At 37.2% G+C, this 20,376-nt stretch overlaps 1 protein-coding gene across 2 annotated transcripts in view; it reads right to left on the reverse strand.

The window, feature by feature from the left end:
• TCAIM (T cell activation inhibitor, mitochondrial) overlaps positions 1-20,376 on the reverse strand; it is a 55,092-nt gene that overhangs the window by 7,346 nt on the left and 27,370 nt on the right. For both annotated transcript variants that reach the window (XM_026016382.2, XM_072727422.1), the window contains exons 5-8: positions 16,412-16,664; positions 4,005-4,127; positions 1,517-1,614; positions 700-791 (exon numbers count right to left, since the gene is read on the reverse strand). In XM_026016382.2, the coding sequence (XP_025872167.2) occupies positions 700-791; positions 1,517-1,614; positions 4,005-4,127; positions 16,412-16,664 (566 nt within the window). The remainder of the gene's footprint in view (positions 1-699; positions 792-1,516; positions 1,615-4,004; positions 4,128-16,411; positions 16,665-20,376) is intronic.

Consider the following 20,376-nt stretch of genomic DNA (forward strand, 5'->3'; position numbering starts at 1 on the left):
ATTGCTAAAACTGACATAATTCAATGTCCATCAATAGATAAATGGATAAATTGGTATATTTATATGATGAAACACTACATGGGAATAAAAAGGAATAAGTTCTTGAAAAGTGCAATAGCATAGATGAATCTGAAAATAATTATGTTGAATAAAGAAAACAGAACCCTCTCCCCCAAAGAAATACATACTTTGTGATTCCACTTATATGAAATTCAAGTAATATAAAATGATTTATGTGATAGAGAGCAGCCTATTGGTTGCTTGGGGAAGGGTGGTGGGATGGAGGAGAGAGTTTACAAAGGGACACAAGCATACTTTTGTGGGTGATGGATATATTCACCACCTTGATTGTGTTAATGGCTTCATGGATATTTACACATGTTAAATTTCATTGAATTATACACACTAAATATGTGCAGTTTATTGTATGTTCATTATAACACAGTAAATTTGTTAAAACCAAAAACAATAGAATGCAGGCTTTTTAGGCTGCACTTCAGAAAAGACTATAAAATTTCCATATAAAAATTGACTTAAAAATGAGGCCCGGAAGTATTTTAACTACATGACAATAAACATCGATCCTGAAAACAGCTGAAACTGTGACTCGAGTTTTTTAGTTCACTGACATAATAGAGTTTGAAACAAAAGTAGGTCTATAACAAATCAGAGTTTTTTTACTTTGAAACTTTTCCTTACTTTTGTCCAGTGATGATGGACATCCATTGTTCCTAGCATCACATGGCCCACTGCACTCATCCCGGATCGGTCTGTAAATATTATTGTACATCCTGATGATAAAACACAAACCCTTTGGTTACTATCCAGAGATGAGCTTTTTTTTTTTTTTTTTTTTTAGCATTGGGCAAATAATTACTTAAATTTAGTATACAAATTCAGGCTTAAATTCAGTAGAAGCTTAAAGGCTAATTAAAAATTTTTTAAGATTTATTTATTTTAGAGAGAGGAAGAGTGCACATGCATGTGCACGTGAAGGGGGGCGGAGAATCTCAAGCAGACTCCTTGCTGAGAGTGGAGCCCAATGATACTGGCTAGGTCTCATGACCTGAGCTGAAATCAAGTCAGTCACTCAACTGACTGAGCCACCCACGCACCCCTAAAAGTCTAATTTTATGTTGCTGTTTTATTCAAAGAAACAGATTTAAAAGTTCAGCTGTGATGAAGTCACATCTGTAAGGTCTTTTATTTTATTTTTTTAAACGATTTTATTTGTTTATTCATGAGAGACGAGAGAGAGAGAGAGAGAGAGAGAGAGAGAGAGAGAGAGAGAGAAGCAGAGACAGGCAGAGGGAGAAGAAGCAGGCTCCTCGCAGAGAGCCCGATGCTGGACTTGATCCCAGACTCTGGGATCATGACCTGAGTGGAAGACAGACGCTCAACCACTGAGCCACCCAGGCATCCCTGTAGAGGTCTTTTAACACTTAGTTTTACTCCACAATTTATAGATGTGTATAGCGGCTGAGTGATATTTTAAAAGAAAATGGAAATTGCTTACCTTTTGCATTTTTGAGAATTTCCAAGTTCTGCTGCACTAAGCGGCCTAAACTATGAAGCTGGCTACAGCGATGGGCAATGCCCCAGCTCCTCTGCCACCTAGTACAACAGAGTACACAGGCACATTAACACGAGGCCTCCCTGAGGGAAGAAGCATGCATTCACCCCCAGCTGCTTGATTTCTGTGAATTTCTTTCTCAAGTAGGCATATGTTTTCCAACTAGCTCATTTTGTTATGAAGCAACCAAATGGAAAATGAATGGTATGCTAGAGGGTAAAAATATTACTACTATGTTCAGATACCCAAACATTTCAAATGAGCAAATACACTATGCTGTTTCTATTTTAAAACAAGGGAATTAAATGGAGAACACTTAACATCTTTTTCATCTCCACATCATTTAATGATGATTTTGTTTTAGATTTAAGTCCTAATTAGGAATACTAGTTCTAGATCTGATTCTTTTTGTCATATTCTAGGGAAAGTGATTTTTATGACATGTAACCTACTTATCCTATAAATGAACACCGAATATTAGTGACGAAATGGAACCTGATACTCACATGGTATCACAGAGGCACTGGAGTGCAAAGGTAAAGAGCACTGGTTGTTAGTAGTCTCAGAACATCACCTTTGAATTCTAATGCTGTGATTTATTAGCTCTGTGACCTTAACAAGTTGCTGCTAGCTTTCCTAATGTTTCCATTTCATACATACAAAGTGGGATCACTTCGTTTAGCACAGGTAGCACAAATCGAAGGGAATATATGTGAAGGTATAAGGCACTTAAAACAAGCTCTCAAAAAACTTAGGTTCCTTCTTCATCCTATCATTGATTCTAATGAATTTAATTTCTGATAAAGTCGATTTTCAAAATTTTTCCTTTAACCCACAGTTGAAAATGATATAATTTAAAAGAATGTACACTACTAAATAAGCTACTAAATATTATTTTTAAAAATATTTTATTTATTTATTCATGAGAGACACAAAGAGAGAGAGAAGCAACGACACAGGCAGAGGGAGAAGCAGGTTCCATGCAGGGAACCCGATGCGGGACTCAATCCCGGGACTCCAGGATCATGCCCTGGGCTGAAGGCAGGCGCTAAACCGCTAAGCCACCCAGGGATCCCCTAAATACAGTTCTCATTAATAAATGGTCGCTCATGCAGGCAGCTTAGAGTTAGAAACAATGTCACAGGTCACAATATTTCCACATCTTTTGGAAGCACTGGCTAATCTTCCAATAGTGGAAAGCTGTTGTATCCATAATCCTCAATTGTTTTGGTCTCAGAAAGCTTTTGCACTCTTAAAAATGGAGAACCCAAAGAGCTTTTGTTTATGTGTTCTACATTTATTGATATTTACCATGACATAAATCAAAACTGAGATATTTCTACACCATATTTGTAATATAATGCTTGTTTCTTTTCATGTTTAAGAAATCCTAAAAAAAAAAAAAAATCCTTTCATTTTCCTAATCCCAGCCTCTTTGTCAGATCATTTAGAATTTGTAGTAGAAAAAGGTACTTTTATGTAAATAAATTTATTTTACAAGCTTTTAAAAAGGATATTATTTGGGTGTTAGCTAGAAAAGCCCATGCTACTAGACTGTGGAATTGGAAGAAGCCCTTATTAATCAAAGCAGGGCCTAAAAATACCGATGTGATGATAAAAAAGCACCTATCAGCACAAAGCCAAACATTCCACACACCCCAAGCCTACACACTTTTCTTGAAATCTGAATTATCTTTTATAAAATACCATGATAAAAAAAAACCCAAACTATGATTTGAATATATAAGAACAATACATGTATTATCAGTACTCCGTAGGCACCAGAAAAGGTGCTATTAGATACCCAAGTAGTCACTTAGTTCAAAAGAAGAAAAAGAATCCTGATAATTGTTGGAAACAACAAAACAGGTCACAACAAACAATAAATGGAATGTTCAAGCACGAGACTGGACAACAGTTTCTCAGAGTTCTATAAGAACAGCAACTTCCACAGCTGCATCACATCAGGGCCCCTTTCCCCTCCCTTACTGTTTTAACAGCTGTTAAATCTGTATTTATAATAAATGCCTGTTATCGTTATGTAACTGTGATTTCCAGGTTAATGAAAACGTCTTTGAAAAGTCATGCTATACAACACAGAATCAAGAATACACAGGAGGGAGGAATAATTACTTTTTACATATTATGTGCATATGGAAAGGATATTTCTCTTATAAACATTACTTTAAAAATTAAACTGTTATGGTAAAAATGTCAGTATCTAAACCTTACTTCACTATTTTAAACAAGAAATTAATAATTTTCTTACATAGATGAACATTTGACTACTTTCAGAAAAAGATAACAGAAGATTACTTATAGTTATCAGAATAATTAAAGTTAAAAATGCAAATATCTAACTCCTGGAAAGCTTGACCAGTAGATAATATATGCTTATTTTAGCCTCTAAATTAGGTTCTGTCTTTGTTACCTGATGTCTGAGAGCTGAAGCTGATGAGACAGATCATCTTTTAAACGGTCTAGTTCTTTTCTAAGTGGCAAACTATTCTTCAGTTTTTTAATTGCACTTTTCCCATTGTTATCTAACCAGGATCTAGAAAGAAAAAAACCAGAGATATACGCTTTTATTACTGAGTATAATGCAAATATTTCTAGTATTAAAAGACATAGGCACTACAGTAAAACAGCCCCAGTGTTAAACTCAGTTTCCAACCAAACCTTTACCAAAGTAGAAGCAAAACACCAGGTGGGGAATGTTGAGTACAGACTGAAGTAGGAGCACTAAATTCAGTGGGGCATGCGGAAGGGTGGCAGTGAGCACCAGGGAAGTAAACAGAGCGGCCTGAAAGGTGTTTCGAGAGGCTCTATGGTAAGAGAGACTGGAGTGGTTATCTGGCCACCAGAGGGACTATGAGGGAGTAAGCATTGAGAGCTCAGGCACTAATGACCAAGATTTAATTAAAGTAAGAAGTCGGAGTCTACCCAGCTAGAACCCACAAGGTAATCCTTGTAAGTTCCTTCATTAGGACATATTCACTGCCCTTTATATGTCACCAGCACCATTAGATGGGTCTTTTGAATTTGACTTTTTTACTTTATTAGTTGTACCATAACATTATTTACCCATTTGCTCTGGTGGAAGTAGTGGTTCTATCCTCTCACCTGTACATGAGTGATGTGTGGTACAGCCTACTGAAAGTTGTAATACACATAAGGGAGAGGTTTTGAAGTATCTTGAATTTTTAAACCTTTATCCCATCTCTGGAAATACAGCAATAGGTTTAGCATAATTAAAATTTAATTTAAAAATAATTTAATTTTATTATATATGCAAAGGAAATCATCATAACTAGAATATGATTAAACAGGTGCTGGCACAATAAACATTTTAAAAATTATCAAATTGATAACCTTGGAACCAATAAAATCTTTATGCATTTATCAAGTATTTATTTGAAATGCCTGATACTGGGTTGTGTTGGGATATAAGGAAGATAAAATCACTGTGCAAAGGAAGACACATCTACTAAGGAATATAGAGAAAAGAAGTTAGAATAGGATATATGAGGGGCACCTGGGTGATTAGATCATGATCCTGGGGTCCTGGGATAGAGACCTGTGGTGGGCTCCCTGTTCAGTGGGGAGTCTGCTTCTCCATCTCCCTCTGCCCCTCCCTCTGCTCATGTTCTTTTTCTCAAATAATTAAATAAAAAATGTTTTATAAAGAATAGGATAGATGAACCTCTATGGGAACAAAGGAAGAATTAATTCTGTCTGTAAGATTCTACAGAACAGGTGATATGTGACCTGTAACCTGAGAGATGTATCAGATGTTTCCAGGCAGATTAGTGAGGAGGAAGGGCTTGCCAATCACACTAGTGCACAAGAAACCCTAAGGTGAACCACTGTGCCCAGATGGAGGGACGTACAAAATTAGACGAGCGAAGAAGAGTGGGGGGCGGTGGGGGAACAGACCATGAAGGAGGAGTCGGGACCTTACCCTCTAAGAAAAGGTATTTGACATTTTTTAAAAAAAGATTTTATTTATTCATTCATAGAGACACACAGAGAGAGGCAGAGACATAGGCAGAGGGAGAAGCAGGCTCCTCGCAGAAGCCTGATGCAAGACTCGATTCCATGTCCTGAGATCATGCCCTGAGTCCAAAGTCCTGGTATTCAACATTTTTAATTCACTAATTTTGTGCTGTAATTAATAACTCTTCCTACTCCCTTTTCAAGGGTACTGGTAAAAACTTTGTCATCTTTGCATAATGTAGTAAGAAAATAAATAAAAATATCCACTTTACATCACTATTATTAACTATCACATTACAATTTTTCAACATTTTCCTCATTTATTAATATATGTTATTCAATTTACCTTAAATCATAGAAGAGAAAGCATGACTTGCTGACAAATGAATTCTCAAACAACATACTGTCTTTGGTTTGGTGACAAAAAATGTCTTTAAGTGTAGACAAATACAATCTTAAGATTATACACTTATGACTTGATTTCTGGAATTCTTACATTTAGTATATAAAAATCAACTGGTCTAGGGACACCTGGGTGGCTCAGTGGTTGAGCATCTGCCTTCAGCTCAGGTGGTAATCCTGGGGTCCTGGGGTCCTGGGGTCCCTGGGACCCCGCAGGGAACCTGCTTCTCCCTCTGCTTGTGTCTCTGCCGCTCTCTGTGTCTCTTATGAATAAATAAATAAAACCTTAAAAAAAAATCAACTGGTCTAGTTTAACAATTTTTTGTGTGTGTGTGTGTGTTTTTTTTTTTTTCCTAAACAGTGAGATAAAAATGAAGCTTTTAAACACAGCATTTAATATAGATAAAGATACAGGTTTCCTGGCTTCAGCCAGGAGAGGTTCTGGAGCTACTGAACACATGTAGCCCCCAGGTCTTGGTTTCTAAAAACCATTCCTTACTAAAAAGAACCAGAGCTTCCTGGCAAAATGGCTGACTCCAACACTAGGGCAGAATGGTCCAGAAGAGCTTGGAATGATTTAATGAATCATAAAGTGAGATTTCCCAAGGAATGACAGGAACAGAGGAGCCAGCTTGAAGGGATGGTAAAATCAGAAAATTACTATCTGGAAACCACCATAGTAATATATGATTCAGGCAAGAATCACCAATGAAGCTTCGGGCTAGGGAGTTCACGTGTGGTGAGTAAAATGATGTTTTCACAGCTCTAAGTATCTCTTCAAAATAAACTAACTGAAAGGAAAACTGGTAAAGTATTTACTGTGGAAAAAAATAGGGGTCATCACCTTAATCATTTCTTTTCCTTATGACATTGGTTGGACCTTCCAAGACAAGTTAAGTTGTAGAGGGGAGGTAAGACTTGTTTCTCCTCCCATCTGCTTTCCATCTTTCAAAAATTCCAAAAAGCACATCTCCCACTGAGATTCCTTTGTTTTCCCTCAGCCACCTCCATGAACCTCCCATAAGTCCCTGGGGATCTGTAGGGTACCAACTGGGAAATGCTTCTCTGGATAATGCACAAGTTATTAAGGGGAATGACATGATAAAATATTTTTGTAAAACTGAATATTTAATATTAGGGGGAATATAGACTCTAGGATGCAGGGAAGAGAAACCAGTAGTAACAGATCCTTAGTAAGCTATAATGCAGTAAGAAGAAATGCAGATTCCCATTAAGCATTTTTGAATGATCCTATTCTTCCCTAAGAAAAAACTATGAAGACAAACTGGAAGTAAGACAAGAGCGGCATTTACTTTAAAATCTTTCTGGACATACTCTCCCCCTAACTTCTGTCCTATGACTGGCCAGGGACTTTTTTAGGATCTCTTTTTGAGAGACACAATCACAGTCCGTTTGCATAATTTCTACAATAATTTCTGTATTTGTCTTATTTCCTCCATGACCCTATTACCTCCACTAGGGAAAGATGAATCTTTTATTATCTAATGTTGTTACCTAATGTCTTCTATTATATAATTTAATTTTTAAATCTGATCTCAGGAGATCACTAGACAACCTATAGTTTAACTATGCAAATTAAGTCATAAGGCAAAGAGAAAAGTATACCTTCTTGTCCAATATGGAAATACATGGTTATCCTGACTGTCCATACTCTAGAACTAGGAGACAGAGATCTGCATTACTCTTAAAATGAGAATTCTCTATTGGATTTTGAAAGGACATTAATGCCTGATTTTGCCACAAAAATAATTTAAATTCTTAATTTTGCAATCGTAGTCATTTGTAAAATCTAAACCCTTTATTTTTAATGGGGAGAAGTCCACTCAAATTACTGTTGAGATTTAGGAGTCATCTTATTTTCATTTTATAATAAAATAGTTAAACCATACGTTTTAACCTTCACTAATCAAGAACTTTAAGAAATGTTGAATTTCTTATTTGGAAAAATTTATAAAAAATAAAATCATCCAAATAGTGCTTAGTAATCACTGATATATATATTTTTAAAGTAGTATTAGTTTTTTTAAAGCTCTGTTGATGTACCAAAAACCATAAGACACCTAGAAATAAGCCTAACCAAAGAGGTGAAAGACCTGTACTCTGAAAACTGTAAAACACTGATGAAAGAAACTGAAGATGACACAAAGAAATGGAAAAAACATTCCATGCTTATGGACTGGAAGAACAAATATTGTTTAAATGTCTATACTACTTAAAACAATCTACACATTTAAAGCAATCCCTATCAAAATACCAGTAGCACTTTTCATAGAACTAGAACAATCCTAAAATTTGTATGGAACCACAAAAGATTCCAAATATCCAAAGCAGCCTGGAAAAAGCAAAGCAAAGCAGGAGGCATCACAATTCTAGACTTCAAGTTATATAAAGCTGTAGTGATCAAAACAGTATGGCATCAAAATATTTTTACTGGCATAAAAATAAGCATCAATCAATGGAACAGAACAGAAACCCTAGAAATGGACCCATGACTATGTGGTCAATTAATCTCCAACAAAACAGGAAAGACTATGCAGTGGGAAAAATACAGTCTCTTCAACAAATCGTGGTGGGAAAACTGGACAGCAATGTGCAAAAGAATAAAACTGGACCACTTCCTTACATCATAAACAACATAAATTCAAAATGGATGAAAGACCTACATGTGAGACAGGAAACTACTAAAATCTGAGAGGAGAACACAGGCAGCAACCTCTCTGACATAGGCTATAGCAACTTTTTACTAGGGATGTCTCCTGAGGCAAGGGAAACAAAAGCAAAAGTGAACTACTGGGACTTCTTCAAGATAAAAAGCTTCTGCACAGTGAAGAAAACAGTCAACAAAACTAAAAGGCATCCATTTTGAGATTATCTTTGTGTATGGTGTAAGAGAATAGTCTAGTTTCATTCTTCTTCATGTGGCTGTCCAATTTTCCCAGCACCATTTATTGAAGAGACTGTCCTTTTTCCAGTGGATATGGTCTTTCCTGCTTTGTTGAATATTAGTTGACCATAGGGTTGGGAGCCCATTTCTGGGTTCTCTATTCTGTACTACTGATCTATGTGTCTGTTTTTGTGCCAGGACCACACTGTCTTGATGATCACAGCTTTGTAGTACAGCTTGAAATCTGGCATTGTGATGCCCACCCCCCCACATTGGTTTTCCTTTTCAATATTACTCTGGCTATTTGGGGTCTTTTCTGATTCCATACAAATCTTAAAAAAATATTTGTTCCAACTTTGTGAAGAAAGTCCATGGTATTTTGATAGGAATTGCAATGAACATGTAAATTGCCCTGGGAAGTATAGACATTTTCACAATATTTATTCTTCCAATTCATGAGCATGGAATGTTTTTCTATCTCTTTGTGTCTTCCTCAATTTCTTTCAGAAGTCTTCTGTAGTTCTTAGCATATAGATCCTTTACCTCTTTGGTTAGGTTTATTCCTAGTTATCTTATGCTTTTGGGTACAATTGTAAATGGGATTGACTTCTTAATTTCTCTTTCTTCAGTCTCATTGTTAGTGTATAGAAATGCCACTGACTTCTGGGCATTGATTTTGTATCCTGCCACATTGCTGAATTGCTGTATGAGTTCTAGTAATCTTGGGGTGAAGTCTTTTGGGTTTTCTATATGCAGTATCATGTCATCTGCTAAGAGGAAGAGTTTGACTTCTTGCCAATTTGAATGCCTTTTATTTCTTTTTGTTGTCTAATTGTTGAGGCTAAGACTTCTAGTACTATGCTGAATAACACTGGTGAGAGTGGGCATCTCTGTTGTGTTCCCGACTTTAGGGGAAAGGCTCCCAGTGTTTCCCCATGGAGAATGAAATTTGCTGTAGGATTTTCATAAATGACTTTTAAGATATTAAGGACTATTCCCTTTATCCCTACACTTTGAAGAGTTTTAATCAGGAATGGATGTTGTATCTTGTCAAATGCTTTCTCTACATCTACTAAGAGGATCATATGGTTCTTGTTTTTTCTTTTATTGATGTGATCTATCATGATTGTTTTGCAAATGTTGAACCCCCCCTTGCATCCTGGGGATAAATCCCAGTGGGTCATGGTGAATAACCCTCTTAATGTACTGTTGGATCCTACTGGCTAGTATCTTGTTGAGAATTTTGGCATCTGCGCTCATCAGGGATATTGGACTATAATTCTCCTTTTTAGTGGGGCCTTTGGTTTTGGAATCAAGGTAATGCTGGCCTCATAGAACCAGTTTGGAAGAATTCCTTCCCTTTCTATGTAACAGCTTTAGTAGAATAGGTATTATTTCTTCTTTAAACCATTCGTAGAATCCTCCTGGGAAGCCTTCAGACCCTGGACTTTTGTGTCTTGGGAGGTTTTTGATGGCTGCTTCAATTTCATCACTGGTTATTGGCCTGTTCAGGTTTTTTTTTTTTTTTTTCCCTTTCTGTTCCAGTTTTAGTAAATTGTGATTTTCCAGAAATGCATCCATTTCTAGATTGACTAATTTGTTGGCATATAGCTACTCATAGTACATTTTAAAAATCGTTTGTATTTCCTTGGTATTGGCTGTGATCTTTACTCTTTTGTTCACGTTTTTATTAATTTTAGTCTTTTTGCTTTTATTTTTAATAAGGTTGGCTAGTGGTTTATCTATCTTATTAATTCTTTCAAAGAACCAGCTCCTGGCTTTGTTGATCTGTTCTACAGTTCTTCTGGTCTATATTTCATTGAGTTCTGCTCTAATCTTTATTATCTCTCTTCTGTTTGGTGTAGGCTTTATTTGCTATTCTTTCTCCAATTCCTTTAAGTGTGAGGTTAGCTTGTGTATTTGCATTTTTTCCAATTTTTTGAGGGAGGCTTGTATTGCAATATATTTCCCTCTTAGGGCTGCTTTTGCTGTATCCCAAAGATTTTGAATGTTGTATTTTCATTTGTTTCCATGAATTTTTAAAATTATTCTCTTATTTCCTGGTTGACCCATTTATCTTTTAGTAGGATGCTCTCTAACCTCCATGTATTTCAGTTTCTTCCAAATTTCTTCTTGTGATTGAGTTCTAGTTTCCAAGCATTGTAATCTGAAAATCTCAATAGTTTAGTATCAGTTGAGACCTGATTTGTGACTATTGGGACTGGGACTATACTGTCCCAGTATGTGTACTATTCTGGAGAAAGTTCCATGTGCACTTGAGAAGACTGTGTATTGAGTTGCATTCAGATGGAAAGTTCTGTATATATCTGTGAAATCTATTTGGTCCAGTGTATCATTTAAGGCCCTTGTTTCTTTCTTGATGTTCTGCTTAAAATATCTGTCATTTGCTGAAAGTGCCATGTTGAAGTCTCCTAGTGTATTATTTGCTAAGTATCTCTTTACTTTATTAATTGATTGATATACTTGGCTGCTCCCACATTAGGGGCATAAATATTCATGATTGTTAGGTCTTCTTGTTGGATAGACCCTTTAAGTATAATATAGTGTCCTTCTTCATCTCTTACTACAGTATTTGGTATAAATTTTAATTTATATGATATGAGGATTGCTACCCCAGCTCTTTTGAGGACCAGGTGAATGGTAAATGGTTCTCTACCCCTTCATTTTCAGGCTGGAAGTGTCCTTAGATCTAAAGTGAGTATCTTGTAGACAGCTTATAGATGGGTCTCACTTTTTTATTCAGTCTGATACTGTGTGTTTTGATGGGATCATTTAGCCCATTCATGTTCAGAGTAACTATTGAAAGATATGAATTTAGTGTCATCATATTACATATTGAGTCCCTGTTTTTGTGGATTGTTTCTTTGGGCTCCCTTTTTCTTTTACAGGGCCCCCCTTAATATTTCTTGCAGAGCCGGTTTGGTGGTCACATATTCTTTCAGTTTCCACCTCTCCTGGGAGCTCTTTATCTCTCCTTCTATTCTGAATGAGGGCCTTGCTGGATAAGGTATTCTTGGCTGCATGTTCTTCTCATTTAGTACCCTGTATATATCATGCCAGCCCTTCTGACCTGGCAGGTCTCTGTGGAGAGGTCTGCTGTTATTCTGATATTTCTCCGCATATAAGTTAAGAATCTCTTGTCTGGAGCTGCTTTAAGAATTTTCTTTTTCTCTTTGAAATTTGCAAATTTCACTATTAAATATCTAGGTGTTGAATGGTTTTTATTGATTTTTTTGGGGGGGGGGGAATCTTTCTATCTCTTGGATCTGATTGCCTGTTTCCTTCCCCAGATTAGGGAAGTTCTCAGCTATGATTTGTTCAAATATACTTTGTGATCCTGTCTCTCTCTCAGCCTCTTCTGGAATCCCAATTAGATGTATATTCTTCCTTCTCAAGCCATTATTTATTTCCTTCAGCCTTTCCTCGTGGGCTCTTAGTTGTTTTTCTCTTTTTTCCCCAGCTTCCTTTCATTCCATCAACTTGTCTTCTATGCCACTCACTGTCTTCCACTTCATTAATCCTAGCAGTTATAGCATCCAGTTTGGATTGCATCTAGGTTAATCTATTTTTAATTTTGGCCTGATTAGATCCCAATTGTACAGTAGGGAAGTTTCTAGAGTCCTTTATGCTTTTTTCCAGAGCCACCAATGGCTTTATAATTGTACTTCTGAATTGAATTTCTGACATCATATTGAAATCCAAAATCTGCAACTTTGTGGCAGAGAGTATTGTTTCTGGTTCTTTCTTTTGTGGTGAATTCTTCCTTCTAGTCATTTTGTCCAGTACAGAGTGGCTCTATGAGCAGGCTGAGTCAAAAATATGAACCACAACCTAAGTAAATCACACCCTAGATTATTCTGAAGAGGTAAGAAACCAGAAAATAAAAGAAAAAGAACACAACAACAAAATAAAAAAGGAACACTACAGTGAAAAATAAATTTTAAAACAAGGCAGTAAAAGTAAAAAGCCAAAAACCAAAATCAAAGAAGAAAAAAGAGGGGATCCCTGGGTGGCGCAGCGGTTTGGCGCCTGCCTTTGGCGCAGGGCGCGATCCTGGAGACCCGGGATCGAATCCCACATCGGGCTCCCGGTGCATGGAGCCTGCTGCTTCTCCCTCTGCCTGTGTCTCTGCCTTTCTCTCTCTCTCTCTCTCTGTGACTATCATAAATAAAAAAAAATAAAAAAAAATTTAAAAAAGAAGAAAAAAGACAAAGCAAAAAAACAAAGTAAAGAGGAAAAAGAAAAAAAATTAAAATGGGGGGATGGTGGTAGTGAGTAAATGGTAGTGGAGAGAGAATATAATCTACCTGAGGGGTCCTAGAGGGTGAACCTCTTGGTTCTGAGTGTATTTTGTTCTGTATGTTAGAAGATCCTCAATCCCAAATTTATACAAACCAGCAATACTTATAGAAAGCCCCAACACTGACCACAAAAACAAACAAGATAAAAGAGGGGGGCAGAATGGGAAGGAAGAGAGAATATAATCTCACAGAATGGACCAACACAGTGCTCCACATGGTTCTGAGTGTATACTGGTTGTGTCTTAGAAGGTACTAACTTCCACCATTGTAAAACAAAACAAGGCAGAAAAAACAAAAAACAAATACTCATATCTTGCCTGTTTCCTTCCCCATAGATAACCATAATTAAATTGAATACATTGAAGGGAATCCAGAAGTGAAAAATATATCTAAGACATGTAATTGTGGAAATACGAAAGTTAAAAAGGAAAATACTTAAAAATGAAGAGCTTGTAAGATATTGTAGTTAAGGTGGGAAAAGAGAAAAAATACTGGAGATTTTTAGTCTGATATAAAAATGAGTTGTAATGGAAAAAGGAAAAAAGAAAGGACTTTCTAGTTCTTTTTTTTTTTTTTTAAATAAATTTTTATTTATTTATGATAGTCACACAGAGAGAGAGAGAGGCAGAGACACAGGCAGAGGGAGAAGCAGGCTCCATGCACCGGGAGCCCGACGTGGGATTCGATCCCGGGTCTTCAGGATCGCGCCCTGGGCCAAAGGCAGGCGCTAAACCGCTGCGCCACCCAGGGATCCCAGGACTTTCTAGTTCTATATATTATTTTCTCTCAGTCCTGGAGCTTTCCAGTGCTGCTTGGTCAATAAACTTGCTCTTCCCTTGTCCTTCCAGATGGTCTTCTGGGGGAGGGGCCTGCTGCACTGATTCTCAGGTGTGTGCACCTGGGGGAAATGCCCCGCCCCGGGCCGGGTGCTGGGCTCAGTGTGAGCTGTTTATCCAGTGAGGCCTTTGTTCCCTAGAGGCCTTGCCTCTCCTAGGCACAAGGTGAAACAAAGAGGAACAACAATGATGGCGGTGGTCAGGTCTCCAGCTCTGGAGTCGAGCTCCCTGTGAGTAACTAACCACAGCTCCCAGTCCACACTGGCCTAGATGCTCCTGGGGGGCAGGCGCAGGTGCACTGATCTCCACAGCTTGGGGGCACTCAGCGGTAGGAGAGTTCTCACTGTCCTGTGCCCTCCTTGCTTCCTCCTGTCCCAGGGGAAATGCAGGATTGCCAGCTTTGTTCTCTGGAGCACCCTGGGATCCAGGTCCCTGTGTGGCTTGACCTGCACTCCCGGGGGGCCGCTTCTCCTGAAGGGAACAGGGTACAGCCACCTCCTTCCGTTACCAGGCTCTAGGGTAAAGGGAGCTCTAGAGCTGGCCACCTAGCCACCTGGGTTCTCCCAAATGCCCTGCGGAGCTCCAGCCCTTTACCAATATTGGCCCGCGGTTTACGGTGAGCCTTCCCCCTGGGCGACCCTCCTCTTATAGTGACTCCAGGAATCTTGAGGCTTCACTGCCCCTCCTGGAATTTTGCCCAATTTCCCTGCTAAGCATTTTTCCATCAGGTAAAACTCTGGTGCGGATTTTTAAAATTCCTGCTTCTCCGGGGCTGGCTTTCCTGCCCTGGAGTCTCTTGCCACTCCACCTTAGCCCTGCTAGTCGCAGTTCCCCTCCCCCACTTATTCTTTTTTATTTTCATTTTTTGTCTTCCTACCTTGTTAAAAGCAATAACTTCTCTGTAGCATTCCAGCTGTTCTCTCTTTAAATCTTAGGTTGAATTCATAGGTGTTCAGGATGTTCTGAAAGTTATCTAGGTAAGTTCGGGGGGCCAGGTGAGTTGAGGACCCCTACTCTTCCGCCATATTCCAAAGTCACATTTTCATTTTGTTTTAGTTTACAAAGAAAATTCGAACTAAAATCCACATATTTTGGGAGGTGATCTACCCACTAGTTACACAAATAGATCAGAGATAGATCATCAACACAGGCATGTATACCCATGCCTTCAGAGAGATAACTGCCTCTCTTTCTGTGCTAGACTCTGCTACAGCTTTATTTGGGATCTGGCTAGACAACAAAGGCAGGGATTCCTAAATTAATATAGGTAATCTACAAAGCAAATGCTCTGCCAGTAAAGAATGAAGGATAATTTACCATGTTGTAATAAGTGAGAATCCTCTGGTGAGCCATGGACTCTCAAGAAACAACCAAAGGAACAGAATACGAAGTCCAAAAAGGACTTACTCAAAAAAACATTAATGATGACTTTACAAACAAGACAAATGAAAGAGAAATATTTCATACATGGTAAAAATTATTCTTTCTCAAGAGATTCCAAATGATATTTTTAAAAATTTAGACATAATTGACATATAACATTAGTTTCATGTACATAACATTATTTGTTATTGATATATACTACAAAATGACCACCATAGTACATCCTGTTAACAGCCATCACTATACATAGATATAAATTTTTTTTCTTGTGATGAAAACTGTGAAGATCTATTCTCTCCCCAACTTTCAAGTACAAAATACACTATTATTAACCACAGTCCCCAGACTGTCCATTACTTCACTAGGACTAGTTTATTTTATAGCTGACAGTTTATAGTTTATAACCCCTTAGATAATATTTTAAAATGTTGTCTCCATGCATTTTTATCATGTATGGATTATTACACTAAAGAACATTACTGGGATCCCTGGGTGGCGCAGCGGTTTGGCGCCTGCCTTTGGCCCAGGGTGCGATCCTGGAGACCCGGGATCGAATCCCACATCGGGCTCCCGGTGCATGGAGCCTGCTTCTCCCTCCGCCTGTGTCTCTGCCTCTCTCTCTCTCTGTGACTATCATAAAAAAAAAAAAATAAAAAAATAAATAAATAAAGAACATTACTAGTGAACCATCTGAAGAAATCAGAAATGCTTAACACATGAAGAAGCCTAACTTTTTAAATAGTCTTAGGTATATCCTTTCTCCATTTACAGAATTTTTAAAAATTATAAGTCTCCTGCATGTGTTTGGTATCAAAAGAGCACAAATTAAATACAGCTAGAAGTATTCTGGCAACTTTAAGAAACATGAAATATCTTTTTCATAATGGTTACTGGATTAACTATATTGATAGAAGTACATTTCCTGGAAAATTAGACTTTAATTTTAAATATGAACCACAAACAAGTTTAGTTAAATAAGAACTTTTTTACATACGTTAGGGTTGTTTCCATTCTCGAGACTTGTTCGAGGTCTTCATGAGGGTCCTTGAATCCAGTAAAGTAGTAATAAGATTTGTCCCACTTGATGGGCCTGTCAGACATCCTTTTAGCCTCCCTGAGAGGCTGGGAGCGCACATTACTATTCAAGCTTTGGATATGTTCAACAGATAAACTGCAGGAGTTGAGAATATATAATACTGTGCTTAGCAGATCTCTGGTGTGCAAAGTAAATTTGACTGCTCGAAATCCTAGAGAATATAATTCCCCCAAACAATTAATACAGATGATTATTTGCTTTATTCAAAATAATTTTTCATGCAACATAAGTAAAATAAAAATCTTTTAAAACATTTGATTACTGATTAAAATCTATCCAACTGGCAAATAATCTGTAAATGGAAAACTACTTGTGTTCTCCAAAACCATACCACAGTATCTTTACCTTCATGAATTCCTCAGTCAGTTCCCTTTCTAGTTTGGCACTAGAATGTATTTTGACCAAATACATTTCAGCCCAAGGATCGGGGGGTTCAGAATATTTTCAATGCTGCCCATAAATTTGGTCTCTACAGTCTAAGAGATGGAAAAGCTCTCCTATGAACGAGTGTCCATGAAAGATGGTATCTAGCACTAAGACAAAGAGGGGAAAAGAGGGGACGGGGAGGTTGTACTGTGATAGTGGTTCAGATGGAGCAGCCAGACAGTCTAGTCTCAGGGGTGACAGAAATCCATCTCAAATTTTCTCTATGATTACAGGATATTACCTACTAGGTAACTCAATATTTTTGGAAGTGATGTGAAATTCCCTGTTTAAAAGTTAACACTTCACAATCTGATTTTGATTTTGAGTAGTCAGTGGGCTAAGGTTAGTAATCTAACTTGTTACATCCTCAACAGGAGGTCTAGAGTTCTCTCTCTCTCTTTTTTCTCTTCATTACTGGGTGTTAGGCTTGGTTCTAGCTGAATTTATGTAGCTTCTCAACACCCCCATCAACTTTGTGATTCTTATCTCTGCAAATATGAAGAAATCTGGCTCAAGGAGATTAGGAAGAATGCAGAGCAAGGGCTTAAATATGAGTTGACTCCAAGCCCAGTATTTTCTCCAGAACAGAATGCTGACTCTTTCTTCTTGGTTTTGAAAATTATACCATTATTATAGGAGTATATCCTCACTGTGAAATTAGAGATACATATAGTAAAAATAAAAATCTTCTGTTAACAGGCATACAACCTCACATCTTTACTAGATATAACCACCATTAACAGTAAGATGATGCCTATGCTTTTTGACCTGCACTGTCTCATATGGTAGCTACTAGTCCTATGTGGTGGTTTAGAATTAGATTAATTAAAATTAAACAAAATTAAAATTCAGTTCCTGGTCACACTAACATTTCAAGTGCTCAACAGTCACATGGGGCTTGTGCCTGCTGTATTAGTGCAAATACAGAACATTTATATCATCACAGAAAGTTCTCTTGGAACTTGGAACTTTCTCATAGAACTGCTCTAGACCTTTTCTTTGTGCTTATGTATGTATATTACATAGGATATATACCCCTATTTGTTTACACAAACACACGTCTACAGTTTGAATTATTTCCTTTTCTTTTCTTCTTTCCTTTCTTTCCTTTCTTTCTTTCTTTCTTTCTTTCTTGAGAGACAGAGAGAGAGAGAGAGACAGAGACATGGGCAGAGGGAGAAGCAGGCTCCATGCAGGAAGCCCCATGTAGGACTCGATCCTGGGTCTCCAGGATCAGGCCCTGGGCTGAAGCCGGCGCTAAACCGCTGAGCCACCCGGGCTGCCCCAAATCGTTTCCTTTTAATATATAAAAACTATCATTGTAGACATATTACTTTGAACTTTCTTTTGTTATTAAACTTGGTGACTCTTTCATGTCTGTGTGTATAGATCAATCCACTCTTTATAGAAGCTATATATCCTGGTCCATATAATGAAGGTAGCATAATTTATTTGATACTTAAGTTATTTGACACTTCTGAAACTGATGAACATGAAAGTTTTTAATTTATCACTTTACATACAAGGCTGAAATGTATTTTCTTGTCTTTACCACTGATGATCAGATACTACAATTTGAATCATTCTCTAGAGATAACATACTATGTTTGCCACACAGACTTAAGGAATCTAGAACATGCAAACAAAGTTTTCTTAGTTGAATTTGTTGACTCATTTGATGATAAAGTGAGAAATACTGGCAGGAGAGTTATTCTAGTTGGTGAAAGAATTCCTGTGTTTGAGGTTAGGAAGAGCTCAGTCAAGGAACAAATCTGTTTCTATCTTATCAGCTCTATTAATTATTTAACCCAATGTAAGGGCTAAGGAATGCCGTACCAGATTGCACATATGCTTTATTGGAAAACAGTACCTAATTGGTTTAGTTTGGACTTGACTACTGAAGCCAAACATTTTAATGTTGTTAGCTATTTGTGTATATTATTTCCTGAGCTGTCTAGTCATTGTCTTTGCCCATTTTTGTAAGGGAGCTACTCTGTTTTCCTTTTGGTTTCTAAGAGATCTTCATACATTAACATTACCTTTCTGTCATTTTTGCTTATATTATCTCCCATTTCTAATTTTTTTTCCTGTAATCTATTTTTGTTTAATGAATGGCTCAAGTTTACCATTAATGAAAGTAGAGGACTTCTGTCTTTACTCAGTCACAGATGCCTACAACTACTTGTTCTAGCATTAACTCATAGAAAACTCCTAGTGAATTTTCTACTTGTTTTAAGGAAGTTTATTTCCTCACAGGGCACCAAAAAGAGTAGAGCTGTAGAAGTGATTTATTTATTTTTATTTTTTATTTTTGTAGAAGTGATTTAGATCTTGAATTTCAGGAATGAAAATCAGTACTAAAGATTTTACCTGATTACCATCTTAATTATCAATTATCTTAGTTTTATAATCAGATAAAAAGGTTAAAGACATAAAAATGTTTTAAATAAGTATTTAAGTCAGAGTGCCAATCTCTGTCATAAAGGTAAAGGCAAAAATGATGACTAACAATATTTTAAAAGAAGAATTGATAATGTAGTATATATAAATCACATTAGACTAGGAATAAGGAGACATTAGTTCTAGTAACAGCTCTACCCCTAACCTGCTGCATGAAATCTCCTAAGTTTCTGAGTTTCCCTCTGTTTGCTCCTTCCCTGACAAACAGACCTGGTTTATTCTTTAATTCCACATGTAGTCAGCATTCAAGACAAACCCAGTAGATGGTGGTCATGAAAGTGGCAATTGTAGATACTATAAATGAGCCTGACTCTTCGAAACACAACCAAATAAAAATAGTGATAATATTCTTGTTTTAAAAACTGTAAAGGAGGGGATCCCTGGGTGGCTCAGTGGTTTAGCACCTGCCTTCAGCCCAGGGCGTGATCCTAGAGTCCCGGGATCGAGTCCCACGTCAGGCTCCCTTCATGGAGCCTGCTTCTCCCTCTGCCTGTGTCTCTGCCTCTCTTTCTCTCTGTGTCTCTCATGAATAAATAAATAAAATCTTTTAAAAAAAACTGTAAAGGATATCATTTGCCTTCATACATTCCATCTGTCATGGAGAAATCATGAGATCTAAGTACACCACTATACCTAAGTATATGATGTTTTTCAATTCCTAGCCTAATCTTGACTGTGTATCTATTGAGGAGTATTTGTGAATATTTGGTCTTGGACTAGCAGAAATATATCTCAGCTGCTTAAGAACAGCACATTTATGATTACTTACAATTTTAAATAGAATTTTGTCATTTAGAGTGATAAATATAATTATTTGTTGTTATTACTACTATCATTTAAGCATTATTCAATAGAGCGGGTTCCTTCACAATAGGACTATGAGTTGACTTTTTGTCTTTGGATAATGAAGAATAGTGTCTATTTTTAATAAAACTCCCAATCAGAGGTAGATGGAGAAACACTCAAGGAAAAGAATT

This window comes from Vulpes vulpes, chromosome 11 (genome assembly GCF_048418805.1).
Source record: "Vulpes vulpes isolate BD-2025 chromosome 11, VulVul3, whole genome shotgun sequence".
NCBI classification, from domain to species: domain Eukaryota; kingdom Metazoa; phylum Chordata; class Mammalia; order Carnivora; family Canidae; genus Vulpes; species Vulpes vulpes.